Source organism: Mastigoproctus giganteus, chromosome 11, assembly GCF_048544385.1.
Source record: "Mastigoproctus giganteus isolate SK-2022 chromosome 11, ASM4854438v1, whole genome shotgun sequence".
In the NCBI taxonomy this organism is placed as follows: Eukaryota; Metazoa; Arthropoda; class Arachnida; order Uropygi; family Thelyphonidae; genus Mastigoproctus; species Mastigoproctus giganteus.
Genome location: NC_143585.1, coordinates 38,736,902 through 38,756,639, shown reverse-complemented (window position 1 = coordinate 38,756,639; position 19,738 = coordinate 38,736,902). Strand labels below are relative to the sequence as shown.

Sequence of the window (19,738 nt, the reverse complement as noted above, 5' to 3'; positions counted from 1 at the left end):
GGAATGGCTTAACAAATATTTTTAAGAAGCCCAAATATAAAATTTTGTAAAAATCCATCCACTGGGAGTTGAGTTGATACATGTGGACAGACAGATGGACATGGTGAAGACAATAGGCACTTATTCATATATGACAATTCTCTTATTAGTAAAATAATAAGAGGAGTATACCTCAATATAGTACGTAGAACACTTCCGTATGATACCCTCCAGAAATTAAAACGAAAAAAAACCAACTTACCGGTACATTAGAGTAAAATATAAATAATTACATAATCAATTTAACACAATTCAAATCAATTTAAAACAATTAAAAATCAATTTAAAACAATTAAAAATCAATTTAATGCAATTAAAAGAATCTAACAAAAATATTCAAAACAATTTTCCTTCCTGAAGCTGACAATGCTTTGACTGTATGTCTTGATCACAGGAATGAAAATTCAATTTTCATTCCTGTGAAAGTGATTTTTAATTGTTTTGAATTGTGTTAAATTGATTATGTAATTATTTATATTTTACTCTAATGTACTGGTAAGTTGTCGATTTTTTTGTTTTTTCCATTTTAATTTCTGGAGGGTATCATACAGAAGTGTTCTACGTACTATATTGAGGTATAATCCTCTTATTATTTTACTAATATTATTATCAACGTAGAACATATTGAGTATTACAGCTCTGATTCATACTATGACAATTCTCTGAAAAAAAGGGAAAAAAGCTACTTCATACAAATACAGTGTACAAGCTGATATATTCAATCAAAACAGCAAGAATGGTAGCAAAATTTTATTGAACCTCAAGAAAGCAATTATAAACAAAGAGAATGCAATTAAAATTAAATTAACAAGCTTATAAAATGATAAAACTTCATGAGAAAATATCTGATTTGCAAAATGGCACATTTTCAGAGCCATCACTACTTGCTTTTCCTCTTTGCAATTTCACTATCAGTGAACACTTTCATTCTTCCACAACCACTTTTTGCTGTTCCACTATCAAGAAACAAATTTCTGAACAACGTGCCTGCATGATTAGTACAACTCCAAGGAAGATTATGTTCTATGATAAGTAACACTAATCAACTTTCAGCACATATGACAGTATCGCGTTCACCCAAAAATCTACATTATTTTCGTATTTCTTTCTATTCAGTACATCATTCCTTCTTAAATAGAAGGGATGGAAGAATATTTGCTGATGCTAATTGAGGCAGTGTTAGGTGGGTCAGAAAACTGCTAGTCTGGGATATTACAAAATAAGATAAAAGGAACTACTTGATGGCAGTGATCGTAGTGTATTGATGTGGGATTTACTTAAGAATATAACTACCATGAAGGGGTAAATGGAAAGGCTTTTGCTTTCATAAGAGTGACTACAGTGGTCTCAGACAGTTATTTTTTAATTCTATACAGTAGGACCAACTGATAATGGTCCCAACAGCAATTGTACATGGAAAGCATTCAGAAAAATAACTAAGCTTCTCATAATAACTAAGAAATGCTGTTCAAGGCTTACACCTAAAATGGATGTCACTCAAACTAATAAGACTCAGGGTAGAAAAAAAAAAGATGTGTGGGATGCATATAAATTAGCAGATGATATAAACTAGTCTGTAATCAGGTCATTAAGGAGGTTAGGCAAGCTAAGGCAGATTATGAGAAATCTTTGGAAACGATGCAAAGAAAAAACAGCAAAGACTTCTTTACTTATGTAAAGACTAGAAGGGGATGAATCACATTGGTTAACTTAATATCGATGGGTTAACTGTTGATAATCCTGTTCAAGTTGTCAAAAAACTGAATAGGTATTTTGCATCTACATTCATACGAGAAATTCTATAGGGAAAGGGATGCCAGAAGTTTATCAAGTTTTAATATGGAGCTAAATGATTTTGTGATAACTGAGAGGAAAGTGGAAGAAAAATAGTTGAAGTTAAACATAAAAAGGGCACCTTGAGTGGATGGGATCTATCCAATTATATTAAGGGACACAGCAAAGGAGGTATGCACACCCTTGGCCATAATTATAAGAGCACCTTTGCATTCAGGATAATGGAGTCGCTGGTTAAAGTAATGCAGGATCACCTAGACAGAAATTCCATTACACTGAAGTTACAGCATGGATTCTTTATGGGGCAGTCTTGTATGACCAATTTTATTGGATACAATAATGCAGTAACAAAGGAACTGGATGCAAAAAAATACTTTTGACATCGTATACTTGGATTTCAGGAAAGCTTTTCATACTGCTGCATGAATTGGAACAGTGTGGCATTGAGGGCAAGTTGCTGCTCTGAATAAAAAGTGGTTGAGTAGGAGAAGACAGTTTAGTTATCAATGGACACTGCTCTTTGTGGACTAATGTTATTAGTGGAGTCAGGGCTTACAGCTAAGCCCATTGCTATTTCCTATATTCACTAATGATAATGATGAAAGTATATCAGGCTTAATGTCTAAGTGTGCAGATGATATAAAGGTTGGCAGAATGATAAATGACAGTAATTAGGGTAGATTAGTGCAACAAAATCTAGAGAAGTTAGGCAGATGGGCTGAAAAATGACAATTTAATTTGAACATTGACAAATGCAATGTACTTCATATGGGTAGCAGTAATCCCAGATTAAATAAATAAATCTTATGTTTATATTCCAGGATGCCCACAGAGTCAGAGGAGTTCACAAGATATAGAGAATACAAGAAACAGCACCGTATTTAACGTCATGGGCTTGAACCCCAGTCACTCAAGGCATCTGTACTTATGCACCCTCACACCTGACCACTCGGCTACAGAACTGTGAGACACTACACTAAGATTATTGTAAATGAAAAACACCTAGAGGTAATTGAGCAATAAGATATGAAATTTTCTAAGTAGCAGTGCAGACAGGCTGCCAAGACACCTCATGGGGTTTTGTCAATGATACACAGGAATTTTGCTAGCAGCAATAAGCAAGTGATTTTACATTGGATTACTCAATGGTCAGACTACATCTTGAGTACTGCATACATAATTCTGGAGACCTCATTTTAGGAGGGATGGAGAGCTACTGGAATAGGTGCAGAGTAGGGCACTGAGATTGGTGAGTGGAACAAAGGGATACTCTTACCAAGAAAGAGCTTCAGTTCTGTGAACAGCAGTATACAGAAACTAGACACCTGAGAGGTAACCTTTCTTCTTGCTTTGGGCTTTGAATGGATTAAGCAAGCTCTACGCTGATGGCATTCTTACTCTTGCTGAGACTATTCACACAAGGAGACAAATTCATATTGAGGAAGGATGGTTGCAGAATGTGTGTGGAAAGTGTGCCTTCAGCCAGTGTGTGTGGTTGACTGTTGGAACAAACTTCCATCTATTGTTGCGGCCATAGATGATTTAAATTGGTCCTTGAGGTTGTCAGAGACATGCTGGACAAGCTGTACTTGTTACCTGGGAGTCTAAAACACTGATAGAACTGATATTTGGGTGATATTCAAGTTAAGTGGACCCAATTTCGGCAAAGTCCGGACAGTCTATGACAGCCAAATCCTCTGCTTGCACCTTCACGATGGTGGGACTGTTAGTAATCCTGGGCATAATCTCCATGCACATGCACACTGTGGGTGACCACTTAGGCATGAACCAACGTAAGCAGGGGTTGGAGTGTGGCGCCCCTCTGTGTTACAAGGCAATACTATGTGGTAGATGACTCATCAACAGGTGCAATACCACCACTTTGCTTATTGGAGGCTTGAAGTGGTGGAACCCATGTTTAGTCTCCAGAGCTAAGTTCCAGTTAACCCTTCTCCATCTCTTCCATAATGCAGTATGACTGATTACTTTTGAGGTTATGATGAACATCATGGCAAGATCCAACCTTCCTTACATTTTGAGGGTACAGCTCTAAAACGGTGTTCGCAGGCCAGCGGCTAGTTAGTACACTGGACCGAACCGATTGGTAACTCTTCAGGAGGCTTCTGGATAAGCTAGTGTATAATCTTGCTATCTCTACTCTGCCAGATAGTGACTGAAGGGAGTCTGAGTAGTGTGTATGCAAGGAGCATTGTCGAGGCCACATTATGTCAAGGATCTGGGTATATTCTTACCACGTGTACACCATATCCAAAAATGTCATTACTTCATACAGCATGTCCACATCCCACTTTTTCTTATTATTGAACACACCATGAATTGTCAAACTAAGAGTAAGCTTATCTGTGAAAAGATCTAAACCTCCCAAACACTTCCTAATTCTCTTCCCAAATATATGTGGTCTCAATTCTAATATCAACGATGTCAGTTTCCACTTGCAGTCTGCCAAACCCCATGTACTTTTTCTGACTGAATCTCAGTTATCAATTGATTCAACTACTGCTCATCTCAGTTGCCCAAATTATTCACTGTACGATTCCTTTCGCCTCAAAGGTGGTACTTGTGCATATGTCCGCTCTGATATTCCCTGTAAGAGACTTGGTAATATGGAATCCCCTCTTTTCGATCTTCTCTGGCTTAAAATATCCCTACCTCATTGTGTCAAATTCATTTGTTGTCTCTACCGTTCTCCCAACTCCAATAATCACTTGGAGCTCTTCGACTTCCTCTCTTTACAACTTGACTTTCTTCAGTCCAACTTTCCTAACATTGAGGTAATTTTCCTTGGTGATTTTAATGTTCACAACTCCAGCTGGCGTCCATTTTCTAGTCACACTGACCCAGCTGGTCAAGATGCTGAGGCTTTTGCAATTACTAATGACCTTGCACAGATTGTTCATTAATCTACAAGAATCCCAGACAATCCTAAGCATACGGCCAACACGCTTGATCTTTTTCTCACAAACAACCCTTCTAAGTACATGGTCAATGTGAGTGATCCTTTAGGCACCTCAGATCACAACTTGGTGATTGTCTCTTCTCCAATGGAGCCTTTACCTCATGGCTATTTCCAACCTCGTATTGTTTGGCATTACAAAAATGCAAAATGGGATGACTTGTGAGATGTCTTTTCTTCTTTTCCTTGGTCAGATTACTGTTTCAAAACTTCTGATGTCAACGTTTGCTAGGATCGCATCAGTGAAATTATTATTGTAGGAATGGAATAATTTATTCCACACTCCACTTTAAAATCTCGTCCTTTATCTAAACCTTGGTTTTCCAATAAATGTGCTAAGGCTCTTCAAGAGAAGAATTCTGCATATCGTAATTGGCTTGTTTCCAATTCTTCAGTTTCATTTTCTGCCTACGCCAAAGCTCAACAATTGTAAAGCAGTTATTAATCAGTCCAAACTAGATTTTGAACAGGCTAAGAGTAGAAAACTTTCTTCTTGCCCTAATGGTAGCTGAGCATTCTGGTCTCTTGCCAAATGCTATTGGCCACAACTTTTGCCCATCTCTGCTCCCACCTGTCAAAACCACATGGTTCTGTTGTCACTTAAGCCAAGAATAAAGCTGGCCTGCTAGCATCCCATTTTTTTTTCCAACTCATGCATAAATGATCTTGGTAAAAACACCTCCCACCATTCCCAAAACGCTCCTTTCAATGCCCCCTGTAGTCTTCCGTCAAAAGGATGTCAGAAAGATTTTGACAAATCTTGATGATAAGAAAGTGCCCAGTCCTGATGGTTTTTATCCACTTGTTCTAAAAACCTGTGCTCCTGAACTTACTCTTATTCTTTGCCACTTTTTTATTCCAAAGGTGTTTTTCCTTCTGCTTGGAAATTTGCTCATATTCAGCCAGTTCCTAAAAAAGGTGACAAATCCCTCCCATCCAATTATTGTCCCATTGCAATAATTGGATGGGAGGGATTTGGAGAAATCAATTAACCGCCAACTCTTAAACTACCTAGAAACCTTCCGTCTGATCAACGATCGCCAGTATGGATTCCGTCAATGTTGATCCATTGGTGATATTCTGGCTTATTTTTTTTTTTTTTTGGTAGTTGTTGGCGCATAGGCTTCTGTGGCCATAATGCACCTCCCAAGGTTTTTGCAGTACTTTGATCCAAGCCCGAGGCGGGAATCAAACCCGCGACCTTTGGGTTGCCAGGCAGGCACTTTACCAACCCGGCTAGCCCGGTCGGCTTATGTTACCCATTTATGGACAAATTCAATGGACAAGTTCGGTGAAACACAAGCAGTTAAGTTCAGTGAAACACAAGCAGTTGCTCTTGACATCTCAAAGAGCTAATGATATAGATGATTATTGATATAGATGATGGTATATCAAGCTTAATGTTCAAGTTTGCAGACGATACAAAGGTTGGTAGGGTTGTTAAGGACACTACTGATGCTATGCTGCTGCAACAGGATCTGGAAAGGTTGAGCAGATGGGCTGAGAGGTGGCAAATGAAGTTTAACATTGACAAATGTAAAGTACTACATATGGGAAACAGTAACCCCAGATCAACGTATCAACTCTGTGGTACTACGCTGACAGTGGTAGAGAATGAAAAGGACCTGGGGGTAATTATGCAGGCAGATATGAAGTTCTCTGAGCAGTGCAGACGAGCTGCAAGAGTAGCTCATGGTGTCTTGTCAATGATATACAGGAATTTTTCTAGCAGGGATAGGGATGTAATTATTCCCTTGTATAAGGCATTGGTCAGGCCACACCTTGAGTACTGTATACAGGTCTGGAGACCTCATTTCAAGAAGGATGTAGAGCTGCTGGAACGAGTACAGAGGAGGACAACAAGATTAGTGAATGGAACAAAGGGTTGCTCTTACGAAGAAAGGCTTAAGTTTTGCAAATTACAGAGTCTGGAGACTAGGCATCGGCGAGGTGATCTGATAGAGGTGTATAAGGCTTTGAATGGCTTGAGCATGCTCAATGCCGATGGGATTCTTCCTCTTGCTCAGAATAATCACCTGAGAGGGCATAAATTCAAATTGAGGAAGGACGGATGTCGGATAGATGTGCAGAAATTTGCCTTTAGCCAGCGGGCAGTTGGTTTGTGGAATAGACTTCCATCACTTGTTGTTGAAGTTGATAGCCTAAACAAATTTAAGGCTCAGCTGGACAGGTATTTCGAACGAACGGAGGGGTGAAATGGAAGTAGTGGTTGTGCTTTTTTCTTTTTTTTTTTTTTGGCTGATGCTGAATAAGCTTGCTTTCTTGCATCATATGCTTCTACTAATGCTAATGCTAAGCTGTCGATCGTGTTTGGCATAAAGGCTTTCTAAACAAGCTTCCATCTTATGGTTTGCCAACTGTTTTTTGTAATTGATTGTCCAGTTTTCTCTCTGATCGCTCACTGAGGGTGATGGTAGATGGCTGTCTATCTTCTAACTTCTCCACTAATGCTGGTGTCCCCCAAGGTTCACTTCTTTCCCCCACTCTTTTCCTCTTGTATATTTAATGCCTTTCTTCCATTGACTAGAAATCCTATCCATAGTTTTACCGATGATAGCACATTGCATTCCACTTTACATTTTGAGAAACCTTGCCCTGCTCAATCAGCTTCAACTTCTCGAATATCTGCTACCAATTCCTAAAATGCCGATCCATCAGGTCTCCAGTGGGGCAAAGACAACTTAGCTGATTTCAATCCTTCTAAAACTCAGTCTTGTCTTATATCTCACAAAAAGGATTCTTCTGCTCCTATGCTTATCTTTGGTGACACTCCGATTTCTAGGCAAAATGATATATCTCTTTTGAAGCATCAAATATTGCTTCCTCTGCATCTAAAAAAACTTGGTTTTCTCTTTCGCTCTCGGCCTTACTTTTCTTCCAAACAGCTGTTCACTCTGTACAAATCTGCCCTACCATGGAATATTATTCCCACGTCTGGGGTGTTGTCCCCAAAACCTCTCTCAGGCTTCTAGATTTCATTCAGAAGAGGGCAGTTAGGTTAATTAATGGCTCTTCTTTAACAGAGTCTCTCCACTCGCTGTGTCATAGACGTACTGTTTCTGCTGCATGCCTTTTCTACAGATACTTCCATGGGCACTGTTCTTCTGAATTGGCTTCTATAATTCCTGTTCTCTCTTTCAAAACAGTCCAAACACGTGTCACCCCCAGCCAACATCCATTTACTGTCCAACTTCAAACTCACAGTACCAACTTTTCATCTTCCTTGTTTATTCATTCATTTCCTGAAACAACCTTCCTTCGTGCGTATTTCCTGAAAATTACCGTCTACAGAAGTTCAAGTCTAATGTCAACAAATATCTTCTTTCATCTTGTCAACCTCCAACCCAAGCACATTACTTAATACTATAGGTTCTAATACCTCTCGCGTTTGGGGTTTTCATAAAAAATAATAAAAATAAATAAATTCATTGAACAACTGCATAACCTACTGGAAAGGATGAAAAGGTGATGTAGGAAGAGTTTTTTTAGCAGATGGTGTATAAGCTTGCTTTCTTGTCATTTGCTATTACTAATTATTGTGGCTGTCACCAAATATAAACAAACACTACATATGATTGCTCTCTCTCTAAAAACACAAAATACGAACTTATAACATACTGTAATTAAATTTAAATTACCTCACTAGTGATAATCTTCTTGGCTGGAACAGAAAAAGCTGTTCCAATTTGTTTTTGAGACAGTGGTGTTTTTCCAATGAATTCAGAAGGAAACTTGGTGTTACCTACACTACCAAGTGCCTTACGAGGCACATGAGGAGACTTCTTGTTCACCTTCTGATGATGGGCTGACTTTAAATGATTCCTATCCCCTTTACCTTAAAAAATATAGAATCAAATGGAAGTTATAAAAAGATAAAATTTCCTTCCTTACTAATTCATAAAAATATTTTATAAGTAAACTGAAATAATTTTTTACAATTAACATTTCAAATGTTGAATTATATTCTTTCAAATATGAATCAATTCTGTATGCAGAAAAAAAACAAAAAGGTATTTTACTTAATTTATATATATAATTAAGCATTATTCTGGAGCAGATTTTTACTTAACTTAGTAATGATGCCACGGTACCAAATAGGTGTATCTCCAACGTAACAATCCTGTGTTATCCTTTAATTAATGATTAAAAATCTGAAATTTTTAGCTTCCTAAATTTAGAAAATTTTTATCACAACAGTTTCTGAAGTGATTTTTTTATTGCTTTGGCAAATTAAAAGGTACTTGAGCTCTTCAAGAAAAACTACTTTGCTTGGAAAAACAGCACGGGGGATAACAGGCACTAATGTTACAAAATTTCAAATTGTGCATTTGTTTATAATTCAAAGTTACTTGCTGTTCTCTCCCAAGTTCTATAAACAGGAGTCTTGCAGGAGTTGTTAGTAAGATTTGTTATTCCTTATTTCACATAATAAAGACAAAATGCAATATTCACTCAAGATATCTAATACTGTGGGTAGTAATATGCATAGTTTTCAAATTTGAAATAGATCAGAAAGTAACTAATAGTACAAAATATATGATACTGCTCAGATAGCTGAAAATCTGAATGGGTATTTTGCATCTACATTCACACATGAGGAGTTATTAAGGGAGGAGAATGCCAGACATTTATCAAATTGTAACAGGGAGCTAAAAGATTTTGTAATAACTGAGTGCAAATTGGAGGAGAAATTGTTGAAGTTAAACATAAGAAAGTCACCCAGAATGGATGAGATTCATCTAGTTATACTGATTGATGGAGGCAGTAAAGGAAATAAGCAAATTCTTAGCTATAATTATGAGAGAATCCTTGGACTCAGGGGAAGTCCCCACAGACTGGAGATGGGCAAATGTATCCCCAATTCACAAAGGTGGATCTAAGGGTGACATGAATAATACAGGCCAGTTAGTTTAACTTCTGTTCCAGGAAAAATAATGGAGTCACTGTTTAAAGAAGTGATGCAGGATCACCTAGACAAGACTGCAGTAATAGTTTAGACACAGCATGGATTTGTTAAGGGAAAGTCTTGTCTGACAAATTTGATTTAATACTATGATGTGGTTACAAAGGAACTGGATGCAAAAAATAATTTTGATATCATATACTTGGATTTTGGGAAAGCTTTTGACACTGTTATGCATGGAAGACTACTATACAAATTGGAGCATAATGGTATTAAGGACAAGTTTTGCTACAATAGATAAAAGGGTGGTTGAGTGGGAGAAGATGGAGAGTTGTGATCAATGGACGCTGCTTTTCGTGGATTAAATAATGTATCCGTTAGAGAGAAGTGTCTGCTAACAAGAAGTCTGAGGGAGAAAAAAAAAAAAGAAAGAAAAATCGTTAAACGTTTAATGTAAAATTAAATTAAAATATATACAGATTTTGAACAATATTTTTGTAAATAATATACAATTACATACACAAGAGAAAGAAAAATCGTTAAATGTTTAATGTAAAATTAAATTAAATACAGATTTTGCACAATATTTTTGTAAATAATATACATACAATTGTGCTATGCATATTATGACTTTATCTTAAGAAAAATGCATACAGTAATCACTTATTTTCTTCTGCACCTTCTTCCTGCTGATAATTTTGTTTTCAACATTTCTTTGGAGTGAAGTAACCATCGAAAGTCCTTCAGTATCTTCTTCAGCAGCAAAAAACATTTTTCAACGATTGATTTGTATGAGCGCATCTTCTATTTTCATCGGTGGTTCGTCGTTAATACGTTCTTCGACAGAATGACCTCCTTCCATTTCTTCATCCTCATGAGGAACTTCTTGAAAAATATCGATGATAATGTCGTTGATATCTAGAGCACCATCTTCTGTAGTGAGGTTTGAGTCTATATCTTTGTAGCCAGGGTCACTTGTAGCGGAAGTATCGTACATTATCAATAGATGTTGAAGTTCTTGTTCTTCTTGGTGCTCCACATTGCTGTTCACAACTTCAATTTTTGCGTTTGAGAAGCCAGACTTTACAAAACAGTTCACGACAGTTTGTTTTCTAATTGCGTTTACTGAAGAGGAAATCCACTGAATCGCATCTAGGATGCTGATTTTCTTTGCAAGGTCACTCGCACATGTTACATCATTCATGTTTGCAATGAGATGTCTTAAAACACGTTTTCTGTAGTGAAGTTTAAAATTTTTTATTATCCCTTGATCCAAGGACTGACACTCTGCAGATGTGTTTGGTGGCAGAAAAATGATTTGAATGTTGGACAATTCAATGTGCAGGTGAGATCCAGCATTATCCATGAAAGGAATAATTTTTCTGTTTTGACGAATCATGTTTTGGTTAAAGTGACTTATCCATTCGCTCATGATATGTCGTGTCATCCACGCTTTTTTATTAGACTTCCAGTCAACATCCAAAAGATTCAACTTTATGCCCTTGAAACAACGAGGATTTTGTGGGTTTCCTATAACAAGAGGTTGTTCAAAGTCTCCCAGCATATTTGTACACAATAATACAGTCAAGCGTTCCTTAGAAATTTTTCCACCTTGGCACTTTTCGTTTTTTAGACTCTGTGTTTTCAGGAAGAGCTTTAAAAAAACAACCCTGTTTCAACACAGTTTTAAATATCCTTAGCTTCAAAATCACGACATAAATCTTCCAATTTGACGGTCCACTCTGTTACAACCCCAGTATCAACAGATCCACCTTCACCACTTACGGTTTTCCAAGAAATTTTATGCCGAGTTTTGATCTTGTCTAGCCATCCCACAGAAGCTTTGAACTCATTTACTCCTGTAGATTTCGCAACCTCCAAAGCCTTTTCCCTAATAATAGGCCAATTAATGGGAATTTTTTTAGCACGTGCGTGACAAATTTGAAGTCCAACAGTTTTCGGGAATGATTTTTGAACCTGATCATTTCAGTGTTGCCAAAATTGTTTGAGCAGTTCATTTTTTTTTTTTCCTTTAGGATGTCGCTTACCTGCGTCTTGCCGATTTTGAATTTTGCAGCGAGATTGCGAACACTATTTTTTTGCCGATCATACGCATTAATAAGTTCGACTTTATCTTTTAAAGTTAAATGTTTACGAGAAGACATTGTGCACTTCACATGACACTGAACAAAACTGAAAACTGAAACTGAGGAGACGAAAGGCCAATCATATTCCCCCCCCCCCCCCCCTGCACACACCGAATTCATCAGAAGTTTTACACGTGCCTTAAAATTCTTGGAACCGCGAAGTAAACCTTGATAAAATTCAGAGAATCGGAAATAGAAAATAAACACACGATTGAGGCAATACGTGGAAGAAACGTTCCTAGAAAAAGGGCCGTGAGCTCGCCCGCTGTCCGTTATGGGGAGATCAAATTAAGTGCTAATCTAAATGAAACAGTGCAGGTTGCCTGTCCGCGTCCGTTACAGAGAATGTCCGCTAGATAGAAGCTGCAAACACGTTAAAACCAATGGAGGCGAGTTGGGGAATTTGAAAATGTCCGTTGTAGAGAGATGTCCGTTAACGAGGTGTCCGTTAGAAGTTTCACTGTATATAATAAAATCTTGTTAATACAAACTCTGTTTATACAAAGTGCTCATTTATATGAAGCACATACCATTCCTCTGCAAAGGAATTTCTTAGTTAGTTATTTGGTTTTTAGGAGCATTAGCAACTAAGGCCATATTGCTCCGGGATATGCGGTGGTCATTTCCTGACCTTTCCGCATCCTCCATGTTTGGTGGTGACGGGCTTGAATCCTGGTCTAATCAAGAAGCGTGTGCTACGCACTGCTGCTCCTTCCCACCTGGCTATGGAGGCGCCTAAAGGCTTTTCTATGTAAATGTATTTGTTTATTACAAAATTTGTTTAATATGTAGTACAAAGTTCGCTTTCACCCTGTGGGAAATAAATATTGTTATTTTGTACGTTTTATACAATCTTGGCACAGTTGTCCGATTATTGCCACTATTATTGCCTCTGGCCACCCAGTTGCCTACTTCATGAATAATGGCACTGACTTGTTAGAATTTACATTTGTGAAAACAAAACCAGTTTATGGTAGCTACAACGTAACTGCACTCTGAAAAACATCATTGTGAATGATTAACTCTTAATTAGTGAATGATTAACTCTTAATTAGTTCAAAGTTGTTTATATATATTCCCTTGCTCTCCAAGGGATTAAGGTCAGTTGCAATTTTTACCCCAGTTCAAAGAGTCTTTTGCTATTGTATACAGCAATATATTTTTTGTGCCATTTTATCTGAGCTGATGTCTTTTTCGGAACTTGTCTTTATATTAATTTAAAATTTCTTTATATTAAACCTCATCTAGCAGTTTTATGGTGGCAAAAACGTAAACAGACAGAATTAAGACTGGAAATTAAACTGAAAATTATACAAGAGGCTAATAGGATGGAACGAAGCAAAACAGACATTGCAAAGGAATACAACATCCCTTTACCTACTTTTCTACAATACTGAAAAACTAAAAACAACTTGGGGTGTGTGATAGTAGAGCAGTGAAAAAAATAAAAAAAAAAGGAAACAAATTAGCATAGGCATTTGATGCAAAAAAGCAAGCTTATGCAGCATCAGCCAAAAAAAAAAAAAAGAAAATTCCCATTTCACCGATCCATTCACTCCAAATGTTTGTCTAGTTCTGTCTTGAATTTCTTTAAGCTATCAACTTCTACAACAGATGGAAGTTTGTTCCAGCAATCAACCACGCGTTGGCTAAAGGCAAATTTCCGCACGTCTATCCTACATCTGTCTTTCCTCAATTTGAATTTATGCCCTCTCAGGTGATTATTCTGAGCAAGAGGAAGAATCCCATCAGCATTGAGCATGCTCAAACCATTCAAGGCTTTATACACCTCTATCAGATCACCTCAGCCGGTGCCTAGTCTCCAGACCCTGTAATTTGCAAAACTTAAGCCTTTCTTCGTAACAGCACCCCTTTGTTCCATTCACTAATCTTGTTGCCCTTCTCTGTACTCGTTCCAGCAGTTCTACATCCTTCTTGAAATGAGGCCTCCAGACCTGTATACAGTACTCTAGGTGTGGTCTGACCATTGCCTTATACAAGGGAATAATCACCTCCTTATTCCTACTAGAAAAATTCCTATATATCATCGACTATACACCATGAGCTACTCTTGCAGCCTATCTACACTGCTCAGAGAACTTCATATCTGCCTGCACAACCACCCCCAGGTCCCTTTCATTCTCTACCACTGTCAGTGTAGTACCACAGAGTTGATACGTTGCTCTGGGGTTGCTGTTTCCCATGTGTAGTACTTTACATTTGTCAATGTTAAACTTCATTTGCTACCCCTCAGCCCATCTGCTCAACCTTTCCAGATCCTGTTGCAGCAGCATAGTGTCAGTAGTGTCCTTAACAACCCCGCCTACCTTTGTATCGTCTGCAAACTTCAACATTAAGCTTGATATACCATCATCAATATCATTTATGAATAGAGAAAACAATAATGGACTGAGCCCTGAGGGACTCCACTAATAACATTAGTCCACGACGAGCAGTGTTCATTGATTACCACTCTGTCTTCTCCCCCTCAGCCACCCCTTTATCCACAGCAGCAATTTGCCTCCAATGTCACACTGCTCCAATTTGTGCAGCAGTCTTCCATGTGCAACAGTATCAAAAGGCTTTCTAAGATCCAAGTATATAATATCAAAGTTATTCCCTGCATCCAGTTCCTTTGTGACTGCATCATAGTATCCAATCAAATTGGTCAGGCAAGACTTCCCCTTAACAAAACCATGCTGTGTCCGAGCTATAACTGAAGTCTTGTCTAAATGATCCTGCAGTGCTTCTTTAACTAGTGCCGCCATTAATTTTCCTGGAACAGAAGTTAAACTCACAGGTCTATAATTACTTGTGTCAGTCTTTGATCCTCCTTTGTGAATTGGGGTCACATTTGCACATCTCATCAGTCTGTGGGTACCTCCCCTGAGTCCAAGGAAGCTCTCATAATTATGGTTAAGGGTTTGCTTACTTCCTTTGCTGCCTCCTTTAATATAACTGGATAGATCCCATCCACCCCGGGTGCCTTTCTTGTGTTTATCTTCAACAATTCCTCCTCCACTTTACTCTCAGTTATTACAAGAAAGGCACCCTCGTGTGTGAATGTCGATGCAAAATATTCATTTAGTTTGTTAGCTACCTGAGCAGGATCATCAACAGTTGAACCATCGATATCAAGTGGACCAATCTGATTCATCCCCTTCCTTCTAGAGTTTACATAAGTAAAGAACTCTTTGCATCCCTTGCCAAGGATTTCTCATAATCTGCCTTCGCCTGCCTAACCTCCTTTGTAACTTGGTTGCATATCAACTTGTATCTATCATAGGCTTCTGTGTCACGTGTTAATTTGTATGTACACCATGCATGTTTCTTCTCTGCCATATGCCTCATCAGTTCTCTGACATCCATTTAGGCCTAAACCTTGAACAATATTTCTTAGTTGGTATGTGAAGCCTAGTAGCTTCCAAAATAAGTTCTTTGAATACTTCCCATTTTGCATTTGCTGTTGGTAACATCATCAGTTGGTCCCACTGCATAGAATTTAAACTGTCTCAGTCCACCGTAGTCGCCTTTACGAAAGCAATAACCCTTCCCTTTACCCCTGATGGTAGTTACCTCTTTGAGTAAATCCCATTTCAGCACACTGATCACTGCCACCTAGTGGTTCATTTATCTTCCGATTCTTAATGCATGAAGAATCACTGCTGATAATCAAATCAAGAGTATTCCTCCCCCTCTAGTTGCCTCCCAAACATGCTGATGTAGAAAACAATCATCCAATAAATCCACAAAAGCCTTGCTAGTGTGTGAGTGACCAGCCCCCAAATTCCAGTCAATATCTGGGGAATTAAAATCTCCCATTATAAGACTCTCTGATTTACTGGCCCACTCTATTTCCCTGTACAGTTTCTTATTATACTCATCAGAGTCATTAGGCCCATAGCACACTCCTACTCTCAATTTTGATCTCCCAATGCTTATGTCACACAAAACTGACTCGATACTGCACTGTCCAGCGATGTCCACTGGCTTCACTTCCTTGGATTTTATGTATTTCTTAACTAATAGCATAACCCCTCCTCCCTTCCTATCCAGTCTATCCTTTCTGTAGACGTTGTACTCCCCAAATTCCAGTTCTGCATTCCTTATATGTGTGACACCACGTCTCTGATATCCCAACAATATCTGCCTTTGATGTTTTGAGCAATACCTCAAATTCAAATTTATTTACTAAACTCCTAGCATTGGTGTACACGCAAGTATACATGTACCTATTCTTATTCTTAGCTACCCTAACACAACCCATGTGTTTATTTGTACCACAATGACTCCCGGCAGTCTCTGAAATATCCTGCATCTTGTTTTTCAGGTTTCTGCTCATTCCAATAGAAGCAGTGCAAGAATCTCTTTCACCTCTGCCAGTGGCTACTGTTAATCTATTCGTCTTTGTCTCCTCCCAAGCTCGCAGTTTTCTGACCCACCTAACACTGCCTCGATAGCATCAGCAAATATTCTTGCACCCTTTCTATTTAAGTGTATCCCATCCCTGTAGAAGCAATCCCTCCTGTTAACAAGTGCAGTCCAGGCTGAAAAAAATTCTACCCCTTGAGCCTTGCACAATCTTTCCAGGGCCGAATTGATCGACAAGGCTCTCATCATATACTCCCTCCTATCGTGTCTGAGCAGAATTTCAGACACTTTCAAATTCAACCCTATTTCATGGCTTTTTTCCAACAGTGACCTGTACTTGTTAAGCAATTCTGCCAGTCTCCTACTCTTGATATCATTGGTGCCAACGTGTACAACTATATCACCTTTTGTGCCCTTAAAAGATGATATCTGCTCTACAATGTCATCAACCTTTGCCCCTGGCAGACATACTGGTCTGTTCCACCTATCCTTTTTACAAAGCATGTTTCCCATTTCCCTGACAATAGTCACCAACAACTACTAGTTCCTTGGACCAGCGCATTCTGCCTGGTCCAAGGAACTAGTGGTCCAATTTTTCAAGAAAAGTTCGAATTATCTAGCTCAGCAAAATGGAATTAGTGACTTCAAATGCAGCAGTGCCTAGCTCCAAAGATTTAAAGACAGGAATAACTTGGCTTTGCAAATGTTTACAGCAAGTCAACAAAGAAAACGCTACACAGAACACTGGTTGTGTTCTGGGTAGCCTTTTCTTTGTTGACTTGTGCTCCTTCAAATTCCTCTATTCCTCAAAGTTGCTATCACATTCATGGCTCATTCTTGAAAAATATGAGGGAAGGATATTTTTAATCTTGACGAGACAGGTTTATTTTATAATTTGCTGCCAAATAAAACATTTTATGTTCGAGGAGATCTTCTCATGGTGAAAAATTAAGTAAACAAAGACTCACTCTTCTGTTATGCTGCAATTCAGATGGCAGTACAAAATTGTCCACTTGTGATTGGTTAAGTTTTCCAAGCCAAGATATTTTATAAAAGTTAACCAACTTTCCTGTGATTATGAGGCCAATAGAAGTTGGCTTATAGTCAAAATTTTTTAATGTTGGTTATCAAAAGTGGACAAAAGAATGGCTTCAGAATAAAGGAACGTTTTGATGATTCTAGATCCTTGAACAGCACATTCTGCCGAGACACTTAAATTGACAAATATATGGCTGTTGTTTTTACCTCCCATTACCACCAGTTTTATGCAGCTACTGGATCAAGGCATTATTTATAACCTCAAGAGAGTATATAGAGCCCACTTGATAAGCTTCTTGATCTACAACATAGGAGGGAACAATTTGCAGCCAAATTGGAACATAAAAATCCATAATCTCGTTATTGCTTGGGACAGTATTGCACCAAGTGTAATAATCAACTGCTTCAGAAAGAGGGGCTTTGGAGAGAACATCATCGAAAAAAACACGGTCCAGCAGATGAATGTGATAGCAACATTGAGGAATAGGGGAATTTGAAGGAGCATATGAATTTTGTTATCAAATTTGAAGAGTTTGCAAAGATGGATGATGAAGTTGCTACCACAGCAATGCCAACACTAGAGTTGCTGTGCACCAAGCAAAACAATGATTTTGTTACCAGCGACAGCAAAAGTTGTTGTTATTTGGTTTTTAGGAGCATTAGCAACTATGGCCATATTGCTCCGGGGATATGCGGTGTTCATTCCCTGACCTTTCCACATCCTCCATATTTCGTGGCCACGGGCTCGAACCCCGGTCTAATCAAGAAGCGTGTGCTACGCACTGCTGCTCAACAGCAAAAGTGAAGAAGCACACGCAAGCTGCCATCTAAAAAAGATGCCCAAAATGCATAGAGCATAACAGAGAATGTGTTGGCCTGCAGTAATATTGATAGAGAAATAACTATTGCATTTGATAATGTCTGTGCTGTATGCATACAGGACAAACAACACTGGATTCTTTTAAATTAGATTAATTTATTAAAAACTTAATGATTTGTATGTCTCCTTTTATATTAAGATTATAATTCTTTTTACTGTGATACAAAAATATTCTATATATATCAAAATATATACTGTACAATATTTTCATTTCCGTTAATTGCTTTTCTCTTAATTTACCTTAAAAATAAAATAATCTTTTAAAAAATGTGACAATCCCATTACTGTATTGTTAGACAAAGCTTCTGTATTTATTATTAATTTTATTTTAATTTATTAATTTAAATTAATTTATTTTTTTATTTATTTTTGATATTATTCTTCTTAGATATATAGTATGTACCAAAAAAAAAAAAAAAAAAAATTGACGCTTTTGGGAGACCTCATTACTAGAAACCTCTTTATTACAAAACGTCAAAATTTAGGTCCCTTGAACTTTGTATTAATGACATTCAATCGTATCATGCATAGTTAAACTAACAGTGGTGGAAAAATACACTTATCTGTGAAAAGATCTAATCCTTTTCCTTGTTCATCCAAGCAATTCCTTATTCATTTCAACAAATATAAGTAGTATCAGTTTTAATCTCAATGATACCCATTTCACTTCTGCCAAACCCCACACCGTTTTTCTGACAGAATCCCAATTATTAGTTGATTCAACTACTGCTCATCTCAGTTGTCCTGATTAATTGCTGTACGATTCCTTTAGCTTCAAAGACAATACTTTTTATTATTATTATTATTATTAGCTACATGGCACAAGGAAACCTGAGGCTTACACTGCACCAATCAAAAAAAAAAAAAAAAAAAATCCCCAAGTTACTCTGAAGAGAGAGAGAAGTAGAAGGGAATCAAAAAGAAAGAAGAATGATGATATCCAGCTTAGGACTATGAGTCCCTGGGGTAAACATTTGCATATAAACCCAGGGGCTCACATCTGGTGAGTATGGGCTTGGCACACCCAGGGTAGTTTGCTGGATATCATCATTCTTCTTTTTCTGGGTGATTCCCTTCTGATTCTTGTTATCTCTCTCTCTCTCTCTCTCTCTCTCTCTCTCTCTCTCTCTCTCTCTCTCTCTCTCTCTCTCTCTCTCTCTCTCTCTCTCTCTCTCTCTCAGGGTAATTCAGAAATTTATTTTTAGCTGGTGCAGCATAAGCTTTAGGCTTCCTTGCACCATATGCTGCTAATAATAATAATATGACTGCTGATATTCCTTGTCAGAGACTTAATTTGGAATCTCCTCTTTTCAATCTCTGGCTTAAAATATCTCTATATAATTCTGTCAAATTTCTCTGTTGCCTGCTATCCTTGGCATTAGTAGAGAATTACCATTAGTAGAGGCATATGATGCAAGAAAGCAAGCTTATATAGCATCAGCCAAAAAAAAAAAAAAAAAAAAAAGAAATAATTCCCATTTCACCGATCCATTCACTCCAAATGTTTGTCTAGTTCTGTCTTGAATTTATTTAAGCTGTCAACTTCTACAACAGATGGAAGTTTGTTCCAG

The 19,738-nt window shown here is 37.8% G+C and overlaps 1 protein-coding gene across 3 annotated transcripts in view; it reads right to left on the bottom strand.

The window, feature by feature from the left end:
• Positions 1–19,738, bottom strand: part of LOC150077923 (uncharacterized) — a 56,405-nt gene that overhangs the window by 17,973 nt on the left and 18,694 nt on the right. For all 3 annotated transcript variants that reach the window (XM_090385117.1, XM_090385118.1, XM_090385116.1), the window contains exon 3: positions 8,467–8,663. In XM_090385117.1, coding sequence (XP_090241243.1) covers positions 8,467–8,663 — 197 coding nt within the window. The remainder of the gene's footprint in view (positions 1–8,466; positions 8,664–19,738) is intronic.